Genomic DNA, 20504 nt, shown 5'->3' with positions numbered 1-20504 from the left:
TACTAAATCTGAACTTGACCCTGCAGCAAATGTGCCTACAATGCCGACGAAATTTGCCCCCTGCCTTTAGTCTGCTTGGAGAGTTCGTGTTCATTATTTTTTTTATCTTTCAACCCAAACTCACTTTTAGCAGACAGGGAGAATGGATCAATGAATTCTTGTAACAAGGAATGTTCACATCTAGGGCATTCTGCCCTTTTATTAGAAGGGACACACTCGGCCTCACCTTCCTGATAAGGTAGGCAAGGCATATAGATAGAGAATAAAAACCGGCTTTCACTAAAGCGATCTAGTCCGTGTAGGGTAAACTAGAAAAAATAATGGTTAAAAGCCTCAGCTGCAGTTGAATTCTACGTTTGAAGAGTTAAAATCAGGTCATAACTCTGCGTGTTTCCGGTGCATGATGTGCTTCACAACTTCATATGACGAGACGACGATGCCCACTGAAGGCCCTGCCCGTGCCATTCGAGGACCTGCACCTCTGAATATCCCGCTGATGCCTTCCTTACTGCAACAAGTGTCGTATAACAAGTGTTACATGCATCGAATTATGTGGATAAGTTGTTTTAGTTGCTAGATACTACTATATTTTTGTTGATAGTTAGGAAACCAAGGAAACATGATAATCGGAGAAAGCACAACTAAGCAAGTGTGCATGCTTGCAAGTTGAAATGCCAAGAAAAATAAAGGTTCACGCAATGCCTAGCAAAAAAAGAAAAGTATTCCTGGAGCTTATATTTTTTTGTTGGAAAAAAAAATCAAGTGTCAAGTAGATCAGAATACTTTTCTTGACAACACAACCAACCCCCCCCCCCCCCCCCAAATTTCCCCATCCCTTCAAAGTTCTAATATTGACAGATACAGATTTTACCATTGAAAGAGCTATGGATAGACCACAGGTGCAAGGTCCTCACCTATATTCCACAAGAGCAACTGTTCCTATGGGCAACGTTTGCTATTGCTATACACAAAATACAGCAAAGGATTACTAAATAAATTTGTAATACCATACCTCCATACTTCATGCAATATGCGCCTTGTGTTCATGTGTAATACCCTAGCTGGGTCCTTCTGAAATGAGGATACATAAACTAGTAAATGAAGAGTGTTTAGCAACAAAACTAAACAGAGGTATTTTTCAAGTTATTGTTAGTATCCTGTTCCAAGCTCTTTGCACAAGGACATAATTGAGTACATACGGAAAAGTCTAACAAACCGAAGTTTGGTTTAGGACAGTCTTAAGAAACTAGATATAAGTCATCGAGAGTCAAGCTTGCCTCTATTTGTCTGCGTGTCTTGGCAACATCGAGAGGACAGGTAGCACCAGCAGAGATAACTCCAGCAATGAAGCCTGCGGAGAAGTTTGCCCCCAATATAACAGCTGCATTGCTTTGCTCGCCAACTATTCTTATCAGATGCCTTCTAGTCTGTGCAGCAAGAGCATTAAAGATATGAAAAACACAGTGAGCTCTATAGGTTTGGCAGAATCCAAATTATCTAAACCAGAATAGAGTATACCAAACTTCAGTAAAGTAGCTCACTGGTTCAAGAACTGTCCAGCATATAGCTGAGAAGGGGACGTCACGTGCAAGTTGTGCTCCAAGACCAGTCCATAGAAGGTGGTATGACCGAACTGTTCGCAATGTAAAATATGTATAGCTCAACATTCATAAGAATAGAAAAATAGGGCTTCAGTTCAAAGCTTCAAAGGTACATTAGTATAACTTAATGTGAATAACTAAGTTGACGTTGTTTAGCAATTTTGCTGATGCCCTTGAATGAGATGAGAATGCATGTTTGTGTTTCGGTCAAGGCTAACAAACAGTACATAGGAAAGTACATACTATTTTCAGGATGATTGATGCTCTGTCTCAATGCAAGCACACCAAGCAAAGTCTTCCACATTCCAGGGGGTTTTCCTCCAACATTTGATACTTTAAAGGCCTAATTATATAAAAAGAGAGTAATGGCATAAAAATAAGTGCCATACAGAATAAATTTCGTTATCATAAAAAATGTTTAGCTGTTCAGGTATAAAACAGTGGACAAGGTCATTTTAAGGCTTCATTTATGCACAAATTTGAAGTGTTACTTGTAACTTCAAACACAATTGAAGTGTTATATATAACTTCGAAACTAAGTTGTTTATAACTTTGAATCACGAGTTAGTTATTGGTTTTGCTTCTCAAAGAGGATGAATTATGCATTGCAGAGGTTCTTTATAAAATCTTGTGGTTACTAGAGTACGTAGCCTAATTTCACACCAGCACCCTTTGATTGGTTGACACATGTAATTTTATTTTAAATTACAAGGATGTTGTACAGGGAAAAGAGAAGATACAACAAACTGACCTGCATCCGTGTTCTTGCCAACTCAATAGGGGAACAAGTTATGCATGCCAATGATCGGGCAACAGAGCCAGCAATAAGAGGAGCATATGGTCTCAGTTTAGGAAAACTATGATCTGAATATTCTTCAATCCAATTGCGCAATAGATCGTATGAGGGCAGATATATCCCAACCTAAAGGAGCACACAGTAAAGAGAATTTGTTATCTGCCGGGCTAAAGAGGGGTTGTTATGGCAATGTCTACTGACAGCATATAAGGATGCAGAGTATATGGATATTGCCGAAGTGCCAAGTATAGAATCCTATAGGCCTATAATGCTGACATAAGCAGAAGACAAGTTCGCACTAACCAAAATTTTATATCATAATATCCTAGAATCCTAGATAAGTTAAAGTATGGTAAATGAAATGCTTCAGCTGAAATACATTATACATCTGCAGATAAGATAATAAGATATGCGCAATATGTATCTGATGTTCCAAAACCTTCCTAGGGAAAGAGATTCACAGATCAGAGTGTTCCATCAAAACTCAATAGACATCTTAAATGCCTTCAGCACACATTTTCTCCCTGCCTCACATCTTTATTCTTCATGCATTTTAACAGAATTACAAATTATCCACAGGCATGTTCAAAAGTTTTAACAAGACAAGCATTTTCCATCATTTTTCTTATGAAATACACATATACATGCATATCAACATGTATTTTGGCAGAAAGTAGCATTAACTATTACACTATTTGTTTTCCTGTTCATTTCCTGTACCAAGAGAGATCGTGGAAGTCCACAGAAGGATAATGATATGGTCATTAGTCATTACTTTTTAGTATTTGCACAGAATAATGTAAAGAGAGAGCAAAGCATATGTTTACAACACAAGGATAAATGAAAAACAAATATTTTCACCTGTGGGTTTATAATACAGATAAGAAGACATTGGTATGAAAAGAATAAAGTGGCGATCAGCTGAAAAAAAATTACCGTTGGCACTGCCAATGCTAGGCTTGCAGCAGTACCTCTCCATAGTCTAAAAACTCCTTCCTGCATGAGGCATATCAATCATTACAACAGTCAGATCGACATAATAGAGGAAGGTAAATAAGTATCAATTAGCAAAACATTACCTGTTTAGTGACCTTATAAAACACATCCATTGTCCCTCTGTATTGGAAGCATTCAGAACTGCATGATGGCCCTAAACCATTCATTCCAGGGTTGCACCACGGATAGCACCTAAAATCTGACCATATCTGAGCAATGTATTTTAGATAAAAACAAATAAACAAACAAGGAATATTTGAGATATAAGAAATTCACCCAACAAATACTCAACAAATCATAAGCTCCCTTCCACATAGAATTCAACATAGGATCAAGCAGGTGAGCACAGCAGCTCCATCTATCGAACGGCGAAAAAAAAAACACTATGTGGAAGAGAAATGGCAAGCTTACCGGATTATAGACAACTCCGGCCGCCTGTGCTTGTAACCTTGTCTGCAGGATGAAAAAAATAGGGACTAAATCAGCACGAAAACGCATATGTTTCCATACCCATGCAATCTAGGCACATAAACTTATGATGGAGAGCACCACGACGATATCTCCCCCCAACGCGTCCTCCCGATCAAATTCAACACACCGCAATTCCGTTGTGGCCACAATTCACCGGTTCGGTGTTGCGTCGTACGGAGCTCACCTTGGCGACGTCGAGCGGGTTGACGAGGACGGCGGAGACGACGGCTGCGCCGGCGGCCGCCACGGCGCGCTCGGCGAAGCCCATCCCGCGCTCGGCCGCCGCCACAGGCGGCGGCGGCGGCGGCGGTGGCTCCGGGGCTTGCTCCGCGCCCATCGGAAGGAGGAGGAGGAGGAGGAGGAGGAGGAGGCGAGGGGTGCAGGGGCGGATCGTCGTGAAGCGGTGGTGAGGAGGAAGGCCGCGAAAGGGCGCAGAAATCGCATCGCCGCCGAGAAAGTCGGGAGGGAGGGAAGGAGAGGAGAGGTGGACGCCGCCCGCCTCGACACGGCTCCTCGCCTCGCGCACTCTCGACGGTGCCACGTGGCGCGCTCGCACCGACGTGTTACGCTGCGTGTGCCCTCTCGCTGTATCAGCGGCAGGGTTTCCCAAACCGCCGGGACACCGCACCCCGGTAGTAACCGTCGCGCTGTACCTATGAAAAACAGTACGAAACCGTATAAAATTTATTAAAAATTTAAATTATTTTTATATTTATTTAAATTTATAGAGGTTATTGTAGTTTTTCTATTACCGTAACTCTGGTAAGGTCGATAACTATTGTAACCACGCGGTTACCAATGGTGTAAAGCCTGATTCAGCGGCACTGCCTAGTCTGCCTTTTGCTTAATCTAATCGCGGCGTTATAATCATATAATAGTAAACATTGGCTGAGTACAAAGCCCAACAAAGGCTTGAAGCAATCAAACTAACGGTTTTTGGATTGTTAGTAGTGAAATGAAAGTTCGCCCAGTTTGGTTCGGAGGAATTGTTGGTAGAGAAATGGAAGTTTAAAGGGTGAAAACTGTTAAGTCTAATATTTGATTAGTGAACGTGTAAGCTTTGGAGGAATTGGGTAGGGGAGTTTAACAGCAAACTCCTACATTTTTACCTGAGTGGGGTAGGTAATTAGCAAAGAATTTCACTTCTATGTATAGCTAAAACCGAAAATATAAACCGTACATCATCAAATACTACCACCGCCCTAAAATAAGTGCAACCGTGAGTATCCGTGTCTAACATTTAATTATCCGTTTTATTCGAAAAATTTATAAAAAAATTTAAAAAAATTAGGCACACTTAAAGTACTATTTATGTTTTATCGTCTAATAACAATAAAAATACTAATCATAAAAAAATTCATATAAGATAAACAATCAAATGTTGGACATGAATACTTATTTTAGAATGGAGGAAGTACAATTTAATTCCCACTCAAACTCCTCATAATTCTCATCTCTATTATTAAATAAGGGATTAAGAGTAAAAATAAAACTCCCATGATCAATTCCTCCATCATCTCCCTTTTCTAAACTTCCAATCCCTTTTCCTTAGTCTAAACTCTCAATCCCTTTCCCTTCTCTTGTCAAACAACCCGTAAAGTTAATTTTGAGCAATTGGTAACCATAGTTTTCTCAATTTAGATTATCACTTATCATCTGAAAATTACAGAATTTACAAAATAAACTATACATTAGAAGCTAAGAAATTCACCTTTTCCGTGTTCTTACCAACTACTCCTTCAAGTCATAAAGCTCTTCCAAACATAGCCTTCAACTTACCCTTAATCCCAACCTTGCAAATAGAGAAACTTTAAAGATGCTTGGCACACCAAGAGAGAAACAGACGAATCCACATACTATGATTCAAGCCATCCCTCGGAAATGCCCCATCTTGCAAAGCCAAGAGAGAAACAGACGAATCCACATACTATGATTCAAGCCATCCCTCGGAAATGCCCCATCTTGCAAAGCCAAGAGAGAAACAGACGAATCCACATACTATGATTCAAGCCATCCCTCGGAAATGCCTGGCACTCTGGCCTTGCAATTTTTTCTGCTTGGAAGCAACTGAATTTATCTCTCTGAGATTGTATATGATACACATGGTATCATAGATGTAGTAAAGCATTTGATCGTCACAATGTACATTACAATTTAGATAGATTGCTTATTAAAACAGCACAACGTTTTCGGACACTCAGGCCAAACCGCATCACACTCCATCGGTCTGCTCAAACGTGCCAATTGGTTTTTGCATAAATTTTCCAGCCAACATATTGAATTGTAGTATTGGATGATTTGAAAATACTACAACAATAATCTCATAACAAAACACAGCAACCTATTTGCTGAAAAAGAAAGATGTAATGCTAGATGTTCTTGACTAATTTTCAGCCCGCTTCTATTTTCCTTTTGGAGTTTCAGAGGTGCCTGTGGAGCTTGCCTCAGCCAGGGAAAATTTCTTCACTTTCTGCAACATTTCAACATAAAGAAAAGATAATCTCATCATCAGCACTTAAATTAGAATAATCAAATTTCCATGGCATGGAAACATCTGCAAAAATGACATATTAGCAATAAAACCCGCAGTGCTGCTTCAAAGCAACAACTGAACCTTCCACACTAAAATGACATTGGACACGACATATTTGCAAACAATTGAGGTTTTCCATAGTGCAGCTACCTTTTACCCTAGTAACTTTCTCCCAGTCGCCAGCAAAAACAAATTAGGAACATCATTTACAACTTGAAGATCGCTACTTGAATCATTTACAACTTGAACATCATAGACAGATTAAAATGTTCATACCACTCACATACTTTTAGAATATTTGAAGTTATATTAGGTAACCTTTAGTAGAAAGTTAACTGTTCTGAATATGGTTGTGAAGGTCCAATAACTGTAGCTACAAAGTAAAACTGTACATGGATAGAAGAAAACAGCTCTACAGAAAGAAGTACAATAGTTTGAGATCTATAAGGTAAGCTGCTGGAGGTGATGCTACTGGGTGCTAAAAAAGACGGTACAATCTGTGCCTTACAGTTCTGGTAAGGCGGTTCTTGAGTTGATGATTGACTTTTAGTTGTAACCTACTACAGTTTAAAGTTTAAACTCTATTGCCCATATAAAACAGTGACCTTCTTTAAAATTATTTTGCCCTTGGAAGTATTCTTGTATTAACAGTGCATTATTTTATTTGAGTGGGATTATTCAGCATTGCGCATATACTGTATCCAGACTCCAGATTACCAGCAGCAACAATTTCACGCTAATAAGCAAGTGCAAAAGAATGTAAGCTTCTCACAATGCTTGCGTCTAGAAGTGTGGGATACTTCCCATGCGGTGGTTTTCTTTCACAGTTCCTGAGCTGAATAGCAACTATGAAGGCGCCTTCATGTATATTATGAATGCAGTACTATCCCAATCCATCAAATGGATTTACTCAATCACAATCAGGAACGATTTTGCTATATCTCACTCGAAAGATTTTTTCTTATCTCTCACTCGATTTTCTCACTCAAATTTACAGTGCATTTTCTTGTAAGTTACAGTGTAATTTATGAAACTTACACTGTAACTTTTGTAAGTTACACTGTAATTTTTGAATCTTCGCATGTAAATTTTAAATTTTGTATTGGATTTGGTCTTTTTCTTGAGTATATGGTAATTTAGTGTTCATTATGATGTTTCTTAATTGCTTTTTGCTTTTTATTATATCTATCAGATTTTAATCCAAAGATTAAAAATCTGTGTGATACGATCATAAAAATCTTTCGAAAAATGTATAGGTACTCCCATCAGGAAATCAGGATCTCTTAAAATAAGCCATGTTCTATCAAAGCCAAATCAACAATTTGGCAAGCCCTTCCCCTCTTGTGATGTGAGAGCTCACGCTAATCGGAGGGAATACGATAATGGTGCTACGGGATAGGGAAATGGGGAAAGAGGGCGAGCAGTCGAGCACCTTCTGGGCGATGCAGGCGCGGAGGGCGTCGAGGGCGGCGAGGCACTTGTCGCGGTCGTAGCTGGACTCGGCCGCGCAGTTCAGCAGCGCAAGCGCCTCCTCCGCGCACACCGGCTTCGGCGTCGTCGTCGTCGTCGAATCCATGCCGATCCAAGCCACCGACCAACCACAGACGGGGAAAGCGAAGCACAGAGCACGTCCGCCGGAGAGAGAGAGAGAGAGAGAGAGAGAGAGAGAGAGAGAGAGGCAGTACAGTATGCCGAGGGTTTGCTTCCCAATCGCGCCGCCGGGTCGTATTTCAGGGGCGGAGCAAACAGCGGCGGGGCTGGTCCGGCGGCGGCGGCGGCGGCGAGAGGAAAGAAACGAAACCAGCGGCGGCCGGCGGCCGTTGCTGGGATCAAAAGGCGAAGGCTCTCGACTCTTCCCCCTTCTCCGGGCCGGGCCTTGGCCTAACCCATATTGGGCCCATTTAGAATCATCCGGCCCATTAACCCAATTTGTCTCTTTCGCGTCGTCTCTAACCTAACGTCCCAGAGAAATTTCGGGAAACTCCTCTCCCTCCAAAGAGCTCCAAAATTCTCGAAAACACCTCGCGACGCGGAAGGAGGCAGTTGCGAAGATTCTGGAACCTTCGGGAGCTAGGGTTTCCGGGATGGAGCCCGAGGAGGCGGAGGCCGTGCTGGAGACCATCTGGGACCTCCACGACAAGGTCAGCGACGCCATCCACGCCCTCTCCCGCGCGCACTTCCTGCGCGCGGTCCGCCGCCACAGCAAGCCCGCGGAGGGCCTCGTGCGGGTCAAGGGCGGCGACGGCGTCGACGATGAGGCGGCCGCGCTGGACGCGGTGGCCGAGGAGGCGAGGAGCCTCCACGCCATCCGCGCCGCGCTCGAGGACCTCGAGGACCAGTTCGAGTGCTTCCTTGTGAGTTCCCCCTAACCCCTGCTTCCTTGTGAGATTGAGCAAATCAACTTGAGCATCGCCTCTCGCGTAGTCGCGGCCGTGGATTTGTTGAAATGTGACGTTGTAGTGGACAGCAGGTTGCGAGAATATATATTTGTCTAATTTGGGGAGGATACCGAAATGCTCGTAGATTCAAGCGACTGTTTGTTGAACGTTGAAAGCCATGCTTAGGATGATGCCACATCTGTTCTGACGATTCAGGGCATGTTTAATTGTTTGCACCCATGTGTGTCTTTCTGAGGGCACTCGTTTGTACTACCAAAGCAGCATTTACATGTTTTGAGATTTGAACTGTCATAGATAAGGCAATTATTCATGCTTCAAGTTATTTCCTTTGAGCTCTGAATGAATTGTGATACAACATTCTTTCGTGCCATTAATCTGCTTTGAATTTCCAACAATTTTGTCCTGCAACTGCATGATAGATTAAGGACGCATGCTTTTTTTTCATTAAAAAGTTTTTTTTTTTGCTATATTTTGTTCTCCGTGTTGAGTCCTTAATTCTTAGTAGGTCTGTTTTTTTCCTTCCCGTGAACTGTTCAAGTGCCATATGTGAACAGCTGGAAAATGTTTCGAGCTTGTGAGTATTATCACATAGAAAATCTGAAGAAGTGAAATAAGAGCGATGGTTTTCTTAATACCCTACCAGTTTGCTGTACTTGTTTGCTTGTCTGGGAGTGTTCCTGAGCTGGTTTTGAAATTTTGTGATGAATGAGCGCTTGTAGTTTCTTTATCAGTTAACTTCGTGTTCCTGCTGTTCCTGCAAATTGGAGATTTGCTCTTGTCCTCCCAAGAAGCAATTACCACTGTTCAAATTTGTCGATATTGCTTGCTGAATCGAGTTAATAACACCAGAAAAGTATAATACTAGCGAACTAGCCTCCTACGTAGAGGGTAGCATCCTCTTAAAGAAAAGAGTGTCACGAGCTTATGAGGCACTCAATAATGGAAGATGTAAAGTATGGTTGGAACTTCAAATTTTTGGGTCGTTTCATTTTTAAGGAAATAAAGGATGTTGCATACATCCTTAAAGGAGCCAAGGAAGGCAAGGAACAAATTTATCTAGAAACCTGATTGAAATTCATGAAATGTGTTTGTTTGATGCAACCTACTTGTCCACCATTACATGTGAATATAAATCATCTTTAGTGGTGTTGTCATTGTTTATTGTTGCCTTGTGTTGTGTGAAATGCATACATGTATCTGTTGATTTGTTATGTGATTCAACAATTCACGTTACTTTACCAGTTTCACCCCTACCACTAGTTTATCTACTTCCACTGCCCCAAAATATAAGCATATCTAGCTATAAATCTGGACAGGTATAGCCCCCTACCCCTAGTTTATCTACTTCCTCTGTCCCAAAATATAAGCATATCTAGCTATAAATCTGGACAGAAATGTTTATATTTTGGGATAGAGGTGGTAGACATTAAAAATGTAATGTCCATGTTATGAATCCAAGCTTTTGAGCTCTGAACATAATTTCCTTCACTTTCTTCTGGGATATGCTGTGCAGTGTGTATGAAAGAAATATCATCTGAGCCAAGCATCCATTTGTTCTTAGTCTCTCTTCAATAGATTGATATGTTCGATGCTTAGTTTCATTATACCAATTGTATAATTATGCCTTGAATTCTTTTGCAGGCTGTCCAGTCACAGCAACAAGCAGAACGAGATATTTCACTAGCAAGGTTGGAGCAAAGTCGTATTATGCTTGCAATAAGATTAAATGGACACCGTGGGGTGAATAAGAAAATTATAGATGAAGCTTTGGATTTCGTGCGCAATGTCTGCCACGGTGTATGGCCTTCTCTGTCAATAAACAAGCCTGCGAAACTAGGAAGCCATTCTGGTGCTGACAGCAAAAATGCCAATTTCCTGGGGCAGATGGTAGCTTCTAGCGTTGCTTTGGCTAGGAACAGTTTCAGTATCAAAACCCTTGGTGGATTATTGGGCCATACTGGAGTGTTAGCTATTGGCATGATAACACTGCTGCAGTTACATTGGTTATCCTCCGGACAACAGAGCCCATCAACTTGTAGATACAGCTACAAGATGATCAGCCAAGAGAGTTCATCACAGTTTGAAACAGCTATGGATACCAGAATAAGTGATCTCGATGTGTTCTTAGCAAGAGGTTGAGGGGTCATGTTGTTTGTACATGTTTCCTGTAGTATGTACTCGTAGGATATCATGGCATTTGTGCTCTTCTGCTCATAGAATTGTCAGTTTAGGTACCTATCGCATTCGCTTAGGAGTAGATTTGTAGCCTGTTATCATCTCTTGTCGTTGTAAGGGAACACTGTATTTGATGTTTTCGTATTTGTGGGCGTGGTGTTTAATCCGTTTCTTGATAACCAGTACCTGCAAATGTGATTACGAAGATGTCAAATGTTTCTCATCTACCAGTACTACGTGTCTACGTTTGCCGCAGGGTGGTCACCGGGCATTGGTGGGTGTGCCTGAGTAGGTTGGTGGGTGGTGATCTTTGCCGGCCGGCGACCCACACCGCCCCTTTGTTGCCGGAGTGGAGAGGCACACCGTGCCCCGCATTGCAGTTAGAGGCATAGGGACTGGCCCAAAACAATACGAAAGCCCACAAGAAAACTTCAGGGCTGACACATCATGACCCATGGTCGGGAGCCCATCTGTCATCCAAGTGAAACGACTCAAACGAGCTCACGTGCGAAAACGTGATCAAACCAACCTGGTGTACTCCTACTACCTTGCAACATACTCCTATCATCTACTTCCTTTGTTCTAAAGTAACTCAAACCAAAATAAGATCAATGGGGATTGTCTGCAGTACTAAAAATGCAGTAGCAGATACTGACGTGTGGACCCGGACCCACATGTCAGCCACTGCTACTGCATTAGCAGTACTGCAAAGGATTTGCATCCAAATAGAATAGAACATATCCAGACTTGTGATACTAGAATATATCACATCTCATTCTATGTTGAGTTTATTTTGAGACGGAAAAAGTACTGCAAAAGAGCAGCTCAGCTCATCCTATAAGACGAGCTCAAGACAAATATTATACCTAGGTTGTGTTGGGATGGTGGTCAAGGATGGATATGCCTATCCATATTTGTAAGGATATGGCCATGCAGTTTTTTTTTCCCTATTTGGGGAGCTTAAAATTATGAGAATCTACTCGTTGGTAGCCAATTTCTAAGAATCTGGAGAAGCTGGGTTTTCCGGCTTCTGGGTTCTAATTCATATTCTAGATTCTAAAAATGCAGACACTTAGAATCTGGGTAACAATCTGGATTGTTTGGGGAAACTAGAGATTCTGTGAGAAGTTGCAGCTAATAAAAGCTCCCTAAACAAACCCAAATTTGATCTGGTAGATGGGATAAGCTTAGTTTATTATTGGTTGGAGGGAGAAGTGGATATGGTAGATGGATAAGTGGATTTGGTAGACTTGGCAAAAATGATGCATGGCCCTATGTCCATAGCCCATGAGCCCATGTTTTTTTTTTTGAAACTTATAACATACGCGTTACCACTCAGAACAAGAGGGAGCACACATATACAACATGCACGCCATATATTCCTATAAATGAAATATGCGAAAATATTTCAATGAACCATCATCCATTTCAACCACCAGATCTAAATTAATCATTACACCAAATAATTTAGATGCAAAATAAAGCTAACACAATGTCGTCGGACGTCGATTTCCCTGCCTGCTGCAAGCCGCCGCTGAACGCCGTCCACCACCGCCACTCGTGCCGCCTCCCACGCCCCTGCGCCTCCTCTCGCGTGGCACTTCACGCTGGAGCTTCAGGCTGTCGGAACCTCTTGTTGTGCCGCCAGAGAAGAGGAAGGGAGAAGCTAGAGCTGAGAGCTCCCAGAGACCTAGACCAGTGAGAAAAAAATAGGAGAGGAGAGGAAGAGAAGACGAGGGGGAGGACCGTAGGAGGTGAGCGTACACCACTTTTTTCTCTCACATGCACTCGCCCGCCCCTGTATCGTCTCATCCGCCCGTTTCGCCTGGATGCATCTATCCAGCATCTACTGCGAATATTCTCTAGTGATAGCCATATCCCACACCAGCTTAGCAACCAAACGCCTCCAAAAAATGAACGGCCATCTTCTATCCAGGCAAAACCTAGCATCCAAACACACCGGCCGTGCAGTCCAAGTAGTAATATCGGCCGAGCAGTAGCACTGTAGCAGCAGCCGTGCCTGCACCGGCCGGCTGCCCCGGCCGGCTGTAGCTACACCGATCTTGCAACTTGTCTCTCTGCACATTTGTGCTGGTACACGCATGCACCTGGAAAATGCTACAGTAATATGTGCACTTGTCTTGACCTGCCAAAAAAAAAGCGAGCAACCGATCCAACATGTTGCAGCTGCGCTTGCCGCGGTCACGGACACGGCAAGACAGAGAGCCTTGCAGTGGTCCGCTGATCCTCCTTCGTCCTTCCTCTTGTTGAGACTCGAGTGGTGCGAGTGTGACGCCGTGCGCGCGGCCGTATAGCCTACCGCTCATACGCTCTCCGTCCTTTAAAAAAAAAAAGAAACTCTAGGTTTCCGTGTCCACCGTTTGACTGTCCATTTTATAAGAATTTTTTTTTATAATTAGTATTTTCATTGTTGTTAAATGATAAAACATGATTAATACTTTATGTGTGACTTATCTTTTTAATTTTTTTTCATATTTTTTTAAATAAGACAAATGGTCAAACGTTGGACATTGAAACATAGTGTTTGTCTTCTTTTTTTTTTTTTGACGGAGGGAGTACTTCACGCAGAGCCCGAGGAGTGAAAGTACGAGTAGGTCTAGGCCGTGCTTGGTTTCCCCTGTTCCCAACTTTTCATCACATCATATCACATCAAAAACTTTCCTACACACATAAACTTTTAATTTTTTTTAAACTCTTAACTTTCTTCAATCCTAACTTTTTTTCAGGAACTAAACACATCCCTATTAGCAGTTGCTGTAGGGTACGCCATGATGATGGAATACTTCAGCTCCATCCTCGATCTGGACAGTTTCATCAGCCGCGAAAATCCATGCTCCTCGTCTCGTCTTTGAGGGATGATGATTGTACCGAAGAAAAAACATCTGCGAGGATGGCAAGGTACGAGTGGGTGCGGCGAGAGTTGGCTGTGTTTGAGGGTAAGGGTATCGAGAAGATTAGGTAGATACATAAAATGATGTGAGCCATTAGCGCATGATTAATTGAGTATTAACCATTTTAAATTTTAAAAATGGACTAATATGAATTTTTAAAGCAATTTTTATATAGAAAATTTTTGTAAAATATACACCGTTTAGTAGTTTGGGAAGCGTGCGCGCGAAAAACGAGTGATAATCTCCCCAATCTCTCTCCAATCTCCTTTGAAAGAACGCAGCCTTCGTTGTGCAAGGGTAGATAACTGTCCCGCTGATGAGATGTGTTGCGTGCCCCATCCCAACCTCACCTCCGATTCGATCTCCTCTCCTCCTCCTTCACCATCCCTGCGCTGTGCCGTCGCTATCGCTGCCCGTCCGTGTAACGCGACACCACGTCTCGTACTCACATCGATCCACGCGAGATACGGTGGCCTCAGCGCGCATCGCCGTGACCTCCTCCTAGCTTCATAGCGCCGCCGTGACCCGCACCGCACGTACCACCCATCGCGCCCGGTCCGGACTCCGGACCCCGCCGCGGCGCCGGCGACCGCGACGTTGTCGCCGTGTAGATGGAGCCCACGTCCTGCAAACCGGAAGGACGGAGAGCTAGCTAGCAACCAATAATGTTGCCATTTGCCGACCAATTTTGTTATATATTTGTCGACAAATTTTCTCTCTAAAAATTTAATAGATAATCAAAGTGTAACTACACTATAACCTACATGTAATTACACTGTAATTTGCATATAACTTACGTGTAACTTTCACATAATTTTAAACCGTTAAATTTGTTTCAAGATTTGTGCAAGTGAAGAATGACAAAAGTCACTACGTGCACACATGTAAGAGGATTCGTTCCCACGACCTTCGTTTCACCGGAGAATTTTTTAAAAGATACGTATTCCCTCCGTCCCTAAATATAAGATATTTTGGTGTGATGTGATACATCTTTGTCTAAATTCGTTATATCATGATGTGTCACATACCATCAAAATCTCTTGTATTTAGGGATAGAAAGAGTACAAGTTACATGCAAGTTACAGTATAATTACATCACAATTATATTATAATTACATATGTCAAATTTTTAAAATAAAATTTACCGACAGATATACGGGTGATCACTTTGCCAACTTGCCGCCTTGCGTTGCAACGAAGTTTTTTTTGTGAGTTTTCCCGTGAGATTTTTTTCCTACGTGGCGAACGTCTTCGTATCGCCAAAGATCCCGTGACGTTAAAAGCGGCAGCATCGTGGGAATAGTAGTAGCTATGGGGAGGGTTTGTACTTTCACGTCGTCCATATTTCCATCCATCGATCTCGCGTATCGTGCGAAACGAAACGCAATGCAAGCAAAAGCGATGGTGAGGTCGAAATCTCGTGGCGGAGGAGAGAAGAAGAAGCCTGAATTCGCTTTCGCTTCGTCTATACCGGCTGGTTTTCCCAACGACCTCGGCTGCCGTCGAAGTGTGAAATTGTGGTTTGCGTCCGTCAATTCCTGCAAGTTGGACTTTGGACAGGACAGAGATACTCCAGAACGGATCGGAGTAGTATCATAATTGGCCAATTAGTCATAAGATTACACACTAATCAGCGAGAGGTTGGTTACAAGTCGGCCACTTGGCCCGCCGATTCCGAGACCGATGAGCCGTGACACGACACGAGCAGGGACAAGCTGGCTGCTGACTGCTGTGCTGCTCCTGCTCCTGCTACTACGAGTCCACACAACACATGACTGCAATTTGCTCTGCACTACTGTGGTCTGTGGACACAGAGGAGAGCCGATCGCTGCTACGGCGAAATCCTCTTTTCAGCTGATGAATCTGCACACAACTCTGTGCCTGCGTGTCACTGCTCGCGCACGCTCACTAGAGTACAATGCTCAGGCAGAGAGCAAAAGCCCAAAGAGGAGGAAAAAGCCGTAGGCTTGCTTAGTGTGTCACTGAAAATTTAACTGCTGGAAATTACCCGGCTCTCTCTGCTCGTTGGCAAGAAGCAAATATATAACTGCTGTAGCAATCAACAGCAGGTATAGAGAATACAAGAGTGGTATTCCTACTGAATTACTGTGACTATCACTCTGTGAGATTGTAGGCGCCCCAGGAAATTACTCCTAGGAGTACTATAATATAATAACTACTACTACATTAGTCATATAATATAACAACTTTTAATCATACATCTAAATAGTCAAATAAAGGGGAAAAGTTATTATATTTTAGAACAGTATAGTCCGTATGGCTAGCTCAAGGATACATAAAACATCTTTGCATCTCAAACTCCGTAGTAGTACTTTTCGAAATAACCTATTCTTGCAGTAGTACTTTTCGAAAAGCAATCTTTCAACTTCGTAGTAGTTAATGTACTCGTTTATACTCTCAAATAGTAATCACAAAAGTCAAATTATCCATCAATCCTCAATTCTAGCTTATCTCAAATGGGCCTTTAAGTCATAAGTTGGCTACAGTACAAAAGAATATTTTGAATGCAAAGTATTGAGGGTTCTTGTTTTAAATGTTAGCATTCAAAATATACAGAAGCATTGTGTCTCAGTTATACAGTTTTTAACGCTATTGGAGTCCTTTGAACAACCTCTGCAGGTGCCAACTGGGTTGCAGGCTTGCAGCCAGCCATGTGGTATCCTGTTCGTGTCACCAGAGAAGAGTAGAGGACAATTCCTCCCTATGTGCATTTTTTCTCACCGACATGCAGCTGCTCTCCATGGTGAAAACCGGTACGGCAAGAGAACCATATGTCGTTTACCTGTTCCTGCAATCGCATTGAATTGACTGTCCACAAACGTGAGTAAAATCAGCACCATTTCCTCCCTCTTTTTGTCCACATGAAAATAAGTCAAACACAACAGTCTATAGATGCAGTGCAAGTGGCAAAGGAAAAGGGGAAAAAGGGTGGAGTTGCAAGCAGTGTGCAGGTGTAGCACACTAGTATACTAGTACTAGCTTATCTTCCCTCTTTTTTGTGTGATTGCTCCTTTTGGGGTTGCACATAAAGGCTCCTTTAATTTGTAGGAAAAGTGTAGAAAATTTGAAGTATTTTAATCCTATGGAAAAATTTCCTATGAAACTCTTTGAAACAAAGGATTAAATCATATACTATCCTTTAAAATTCCTATGGAATGTGTAATCCTATGTAGATTTTGGAAGAAAGTTAGCAAGAGGTCCAACCTCTTGGAAAAATTCCTTTGAGTCTATCTCTCTCATCCGATTCCTGCGTTTTTTCTGTGGTCCAATCAAACGGTCATTCCTGTGTTTTTCCTGTATTTTCTAATCCTCTATTTTACAACTACATTCCTGTCATAATCCTACATTTTTCTATTTCTGCGATTTAAAGGGGCCCAAAAGGGCCAAATTTATGTCCAAGAAATCTAGTGAGTGCCTAGTTATTACTCCTAAAAAAAGCCCTTGCTTGCATGGTGAAAGGGACATATGCAAGTAGGAGGAGGAGGAGGTGAGATATTCAAGATTTACAAAGATGTTGTAGTTTTGTGCTTGCACTTGTTGGGAAAGCTACCCTACACTGAGAAGAAACAGCAAGCTGCCAAAACCAAAAGAAAGAGAGAGAGGAGGAAGGATTCAAAAGATTGAAATTAAGGTTCATGTGTTTGGCTTCCCCTCCTCTTGCTTCATCAGCTGTTCTATTTGTGTCGGTACTAAAGAACATTTGAAAATAGATATAAACATCTACTTAGGATACAGCTTCAGATTTTGTGCGGTTTAACAGACTGTTTGCAGTTTTAACTACAGAAGTTTCAAAAATAAAATCACAAACTGAAGAGCTAAATCCAGTGCAGGAGCATATGTAAAATTCTGCAAAAGTTAGAAATGAAGAGAGAGAGAGAGAGAGAGAGAGAGAGAGCATGCACCACCTTGTCGAGGCCTGCAGTTTACATGAATTTTGTCACAAAGCAGGCGATCGATCTAATGTGATAATTTTGTTCGGTGTCATTGTAAAAATAATAAAGTTAGAAAATACATGTCTCTAACATGTGGGCCTATGACCCGTAAGTTATTCTCGCATGCGTGTATCTTTACCATGCTTACTTTCCTAAGGCTGTAACCACCCTGTTTTTAACCTGTAACAGCGGTGTAAACCGTTCCAGCTCCACACAGCCTTGAGCTTTGCAGAAGCCGTAGGACTGGTCAAACAGATTCTTCATAATATCTTTGTAAGTTAATCCGTGTGATAAAGCCAGATAAAGGTGGCATGGCCTTTTTAGTCCCTTCTGCTTTGGAGCTTTGTGGTTTGTTTGCAAGAGGTTAGCATCAGAGCTCTGTACTTACATTCTTGAGGTTCCATGGCTGGTACACATATATATTCCTTGGACAAACCGAGAAAGCTATAGCTCTTCTGCAGTGAGTTCAGTATCTAGATTCACTTTGGCTGGACGACCAACAGTTCAGCGATTTCTCAAGAACACAAACTGGAAAGAAACTGCAAATTCTGCCATTGATTGGAAGTACAAAATATATAGTGGTATTAATCTTCGTATGATAGGGTGCTACAGGCTCCAACAGAATCTCATGTGACAGCCGGGCATAAATGGTGGATATATAGACCATATCTAGATTTTTTCTGAATATGTCTATGTACACTTGATCTGCTTTTGCCCAACACCAACAGAAATTGTAGTTTAGCCTTTTGTGTACACGTATAGCTTTTTCTGAAGCTGTAGGTATGTGATGAAGCTGCTAAGATTTTTCCTACACAAAGTTTCACAAAGATAACCCCTACTCAGGCATCTTCTAGTGACAGCTGAAAATTCATAGCATGATATACTAGCAGACTTGCTAGTATGATGGTGATGTCTACACACCCCTCTCTTTTTTCGACATAAACTGTAACTGACCTTTCTCTAGCTACATGTGGAGGTAGAAAGCTCATATCTTGCCCCCATCACTATCACCAGATAGCCGTTTTTAGCTGCTAATCTTTAGTCATATGAGTGTCACACTTTGACAAGGGATGAAATGGTCCTTTTATTTGAGGGGTTTTTAGGAGAGCTACAAGGACCACCAAATTGCCGCAGTTTACGTGGTCCAATAATGTCCTACAGGTTACCACACAAACTGTAGTTGTCCCTCTTTTCAAGATGTTTAATTTGGCATCGGATTAGTACAGTGCTCCAAGCTGTTTCCACACATGGCTGCAACTATTGAAACGATGTCACTGCCCTTTGCCACACAAAATTCATCACGTGCTGTCTGTGACACAGGGAATTGTGTGTGTTTTACTCAATGTGTATATAGGGCCTACCTACAACTCATACTGTGTCCAATCTCCTTTGTTAAAAGAACTGTTTTGTCAGTTTTCTCATAGCTGCGTGGAGTATTAACTGGCAATTAGTACGGACAAAGTAAAGATTTATGAACTGAAGGAAAGAGTTAATTCATCTGAAGTATACTAGCGCCTTGTTTGGTTCAATGGGCTAATGTTTAGCTCTCACCTTTTAGCCTCAAATTAGCCCTCAAGAATTTAAACAGATGAACTAATTTTGAGCTAATATGAATTAGCCCTCCTCAAAACATTAGCCCCTCCAAGAGATGCTAATGGGGCTAATTTTATGTGGGGACCATAAAAAAGCAGCTCTCTCTCCTTCTCTCTCCTCTCTTTCTAATCTCTCTCCACCTTTTAGCCTTTAATTAGTCCATGGATTTAAACATGTCACCCTAGGCTAATGTTTAACCTATCAATTCATGACTAAATATTAGCCCTCAAAATTAGCCCCGGCTAATCTTTTAAAAAGGGCATAGGATGAGCCTGTACTGGGACCGCATGTCCGTCGTTCAGGTAGTCAAATACAAAACTCCTGGAGAAATTATTACCCGGAATGATTACGTCTCTCGCCATTCGATCTTATCTCTGCAAAAGCCCCTAAAATAAATGATAAAATACGTAAAAGAAGTTTCTTTTGTGATGTGCTTGCCTCCTCATGGTCACACGCACAACTCGTCTTTGCAGAAAACTCAGAGCCTTCTTTTGATTGGCTCACCGGCCGCGTGCAAATGATCGGCTCGCGATGCCGATGCCGACGCCGACGCGAGTGCTCGACACAGATAAATCCCGTTTCACGACGCCGATTGCAAATTCGACGGTGAGAGATACGCGAGACGAACGTGCAGAGAGGCGCGTGCAAGCGGCTTCGGCTCGGAGCCCCGCGTCACGTCAGGTTTGTCGTGAGAAGCCCCGTGATCGCTGTGGCTCACGCAGCACGCACGCACGCATTGGCTGACCGTGGCACGCCGGCCGGTATGGCCTAGAGCCCCGCGCAGGTCAGGGTCGCGCACTGTGGCTCACGCATACATCTACTCCACCACTTGTACAGCGTCAAAATACTACTAGTAGTACTATACGGGTAGTTGGTATAAATATACGCAGGTGTATTTTTTATGATTATTCGTCCCAGTCGAATGGATCGCCGGCCGGCAGCGGAGTAAAACGCCCCACCGACCCCTCTGCACGGGGTCGGAGGCAGGCATCACCGGCTCATCATGGACACCACCAAACCCTCGTTACGGCCGCTGCTCAGGTGTGCATCATTTCGATCCATCGATCGATCGACC

General features: G+C 42.5%; 3 protein-coding genes across 4 annotated transcripts; 1 reads left to right on the top strand and 2 right to left on the bottom strand.

The window, feature by feature from the left end:
* Nucleotides 1-143: 143 nt before the first annotated feature.
* LOC4326732 (mitochondrial carrier protein MTM1) lies at nucleotides 144-4354 on the bottom strand. Of its 2 annotated transcripts, none has more exons than XM_015766192.3 (10): nucleotides 4049-4354; nucleotides 3805-3846; nucleotides 3477-3602; nucleotides 3334-3393; nucleotides 2353-2523; nucleotides 1845-1944; nucleotides 1542-1633; nucleotides 1278-1427; nucleotides 1013-1071; nucleotides 144-508 (listed from the first exon to the last, which is right to left on the bottom strand). In XM_015766192.3, the coding sequence occupies exons 1-10, from the start codon at nucleotides 4199-4201 to the stop codon at nucleotides 376-378; spliced, it is 1086 nt and encodes a 361-aa protein (XP_015621678.1). In that variant the 5' UTR covers nucleotides 4202-4354; the 3' UTR covers nucleotides 144-375. The 2 variants fall into 2 exon arrangements, with proteins under 2 accessions (XP_015621678.1, XP_015621677.1); XM_015766191.3 differs by having other exon boundaries at nucleotides 3477-3585.
* Nucleotides 4355-6007: 1653 nt separating this feature from the next.
* Nucleotides 6008-8199, bottom strand: LOC4326731 (uncharacterized). The gene is made up of 2 exons (XM_015766195.3): nucleotides 7830-8199; nucleotides 6008-6334 (listed from the first exon to the last, which is right to left on the bottom strand). Exons 1-2 carry the CDS (start codon nucleotides 7971-7973, stop codon nucleotides 6266-6268), a joined length of 213 nt encoding a protein of 70 aa, XP_015621681.1. The 5' UTR covers nucleotides 7974-8199; the 3' UTR covers nucleotides 6008-6265.
* A 192-nt stretch (nucleotides 8200-8391) lies between these two features.
* Nucleotides 8392-11135, top strand: LOC4326730 (plastid division protein PDV1). Its single transcript, XM_015787291.3, has 2 exons — nucleotides 8392-8751; nucleotides 10438-11135. Exons 1-2 carry the CDS (start codon nucleotides 8482-8484, stop codon nucleotides 10933-10935), a joined length of 768 nt encoding a protein of 255 aa, XP_015642777.1. The 5' UTR covers nucleotides 8392-8481; the 3' UTR covers nucleotides 10936-11135.
* Nucleotides 11136-20504: the final 9369 nt, after the last annotated feature.

This window comes from Oryza sativa, chromosome 1 (genome assembly GCF_034140825.1).
Source record: "Oryza sativa Japonica Group chromosome 1, ASM3414082v1".
Lineage (NCBI taxonomy): Eukaryota > Viridiplantae > Streptophyta > Magnoliopsida > Poales > Poaceae > Oryza > Oryza sativa.
This window is presented reverse-complemented; position numbering and strand designations above follow the sequence as displayed.

Coding starts and splice junctions, on each gene's coding strand:
- LOC4326732 (XM_015766191.3), bottom strand. CDS start 4,308: ATGCGATTTCTGCGCCCTTTCGCGGCCTTCCTCCTCACCACCGCTTCA. Junction 1,945..2,352: donor TGGCAAGAACACGGATGCAG/GTCAGTTTGTTG, acceptor TTATATAATTAG/GCCTTTAAAGTATCAAATGT. Junction 1,428..1,541: donor GCTGGACAGTTCTTGAACCA/GTGAGCTACTTT, acceptor CTTGCTGCACAG/ACTAGAAGGCATCTGATAAG.
- LOC4326731 (XM_015766195.3), bottom strand. CDS start 7,973: ATGGATTCGACGACGACGACGACGCCGAAGCCGGTGTGCGCGGAGGAG. Junction 6,335..7,829: donor GCGCCTGCATCGCCCAGAAG/GTGCTCGACTGC, acceptor GAAATGTTGCAG/AAAGTGAAGAAATTTTCCCT.
- LOC4326730 (XM_015787291.3), top strand. CDS start 8,482: ATGGAGCCCGAGGAGGCGGAGGCCGTGCTGGAGACCATCTGGGACCTC. Junction 8,752..10,437: donor ACCAGTTCGAGTGCTTCCTT/GTGAGTTCCCCC, acceptor ATTCTTTTGCAG/GCTGTCCAGTCACAGCAACA.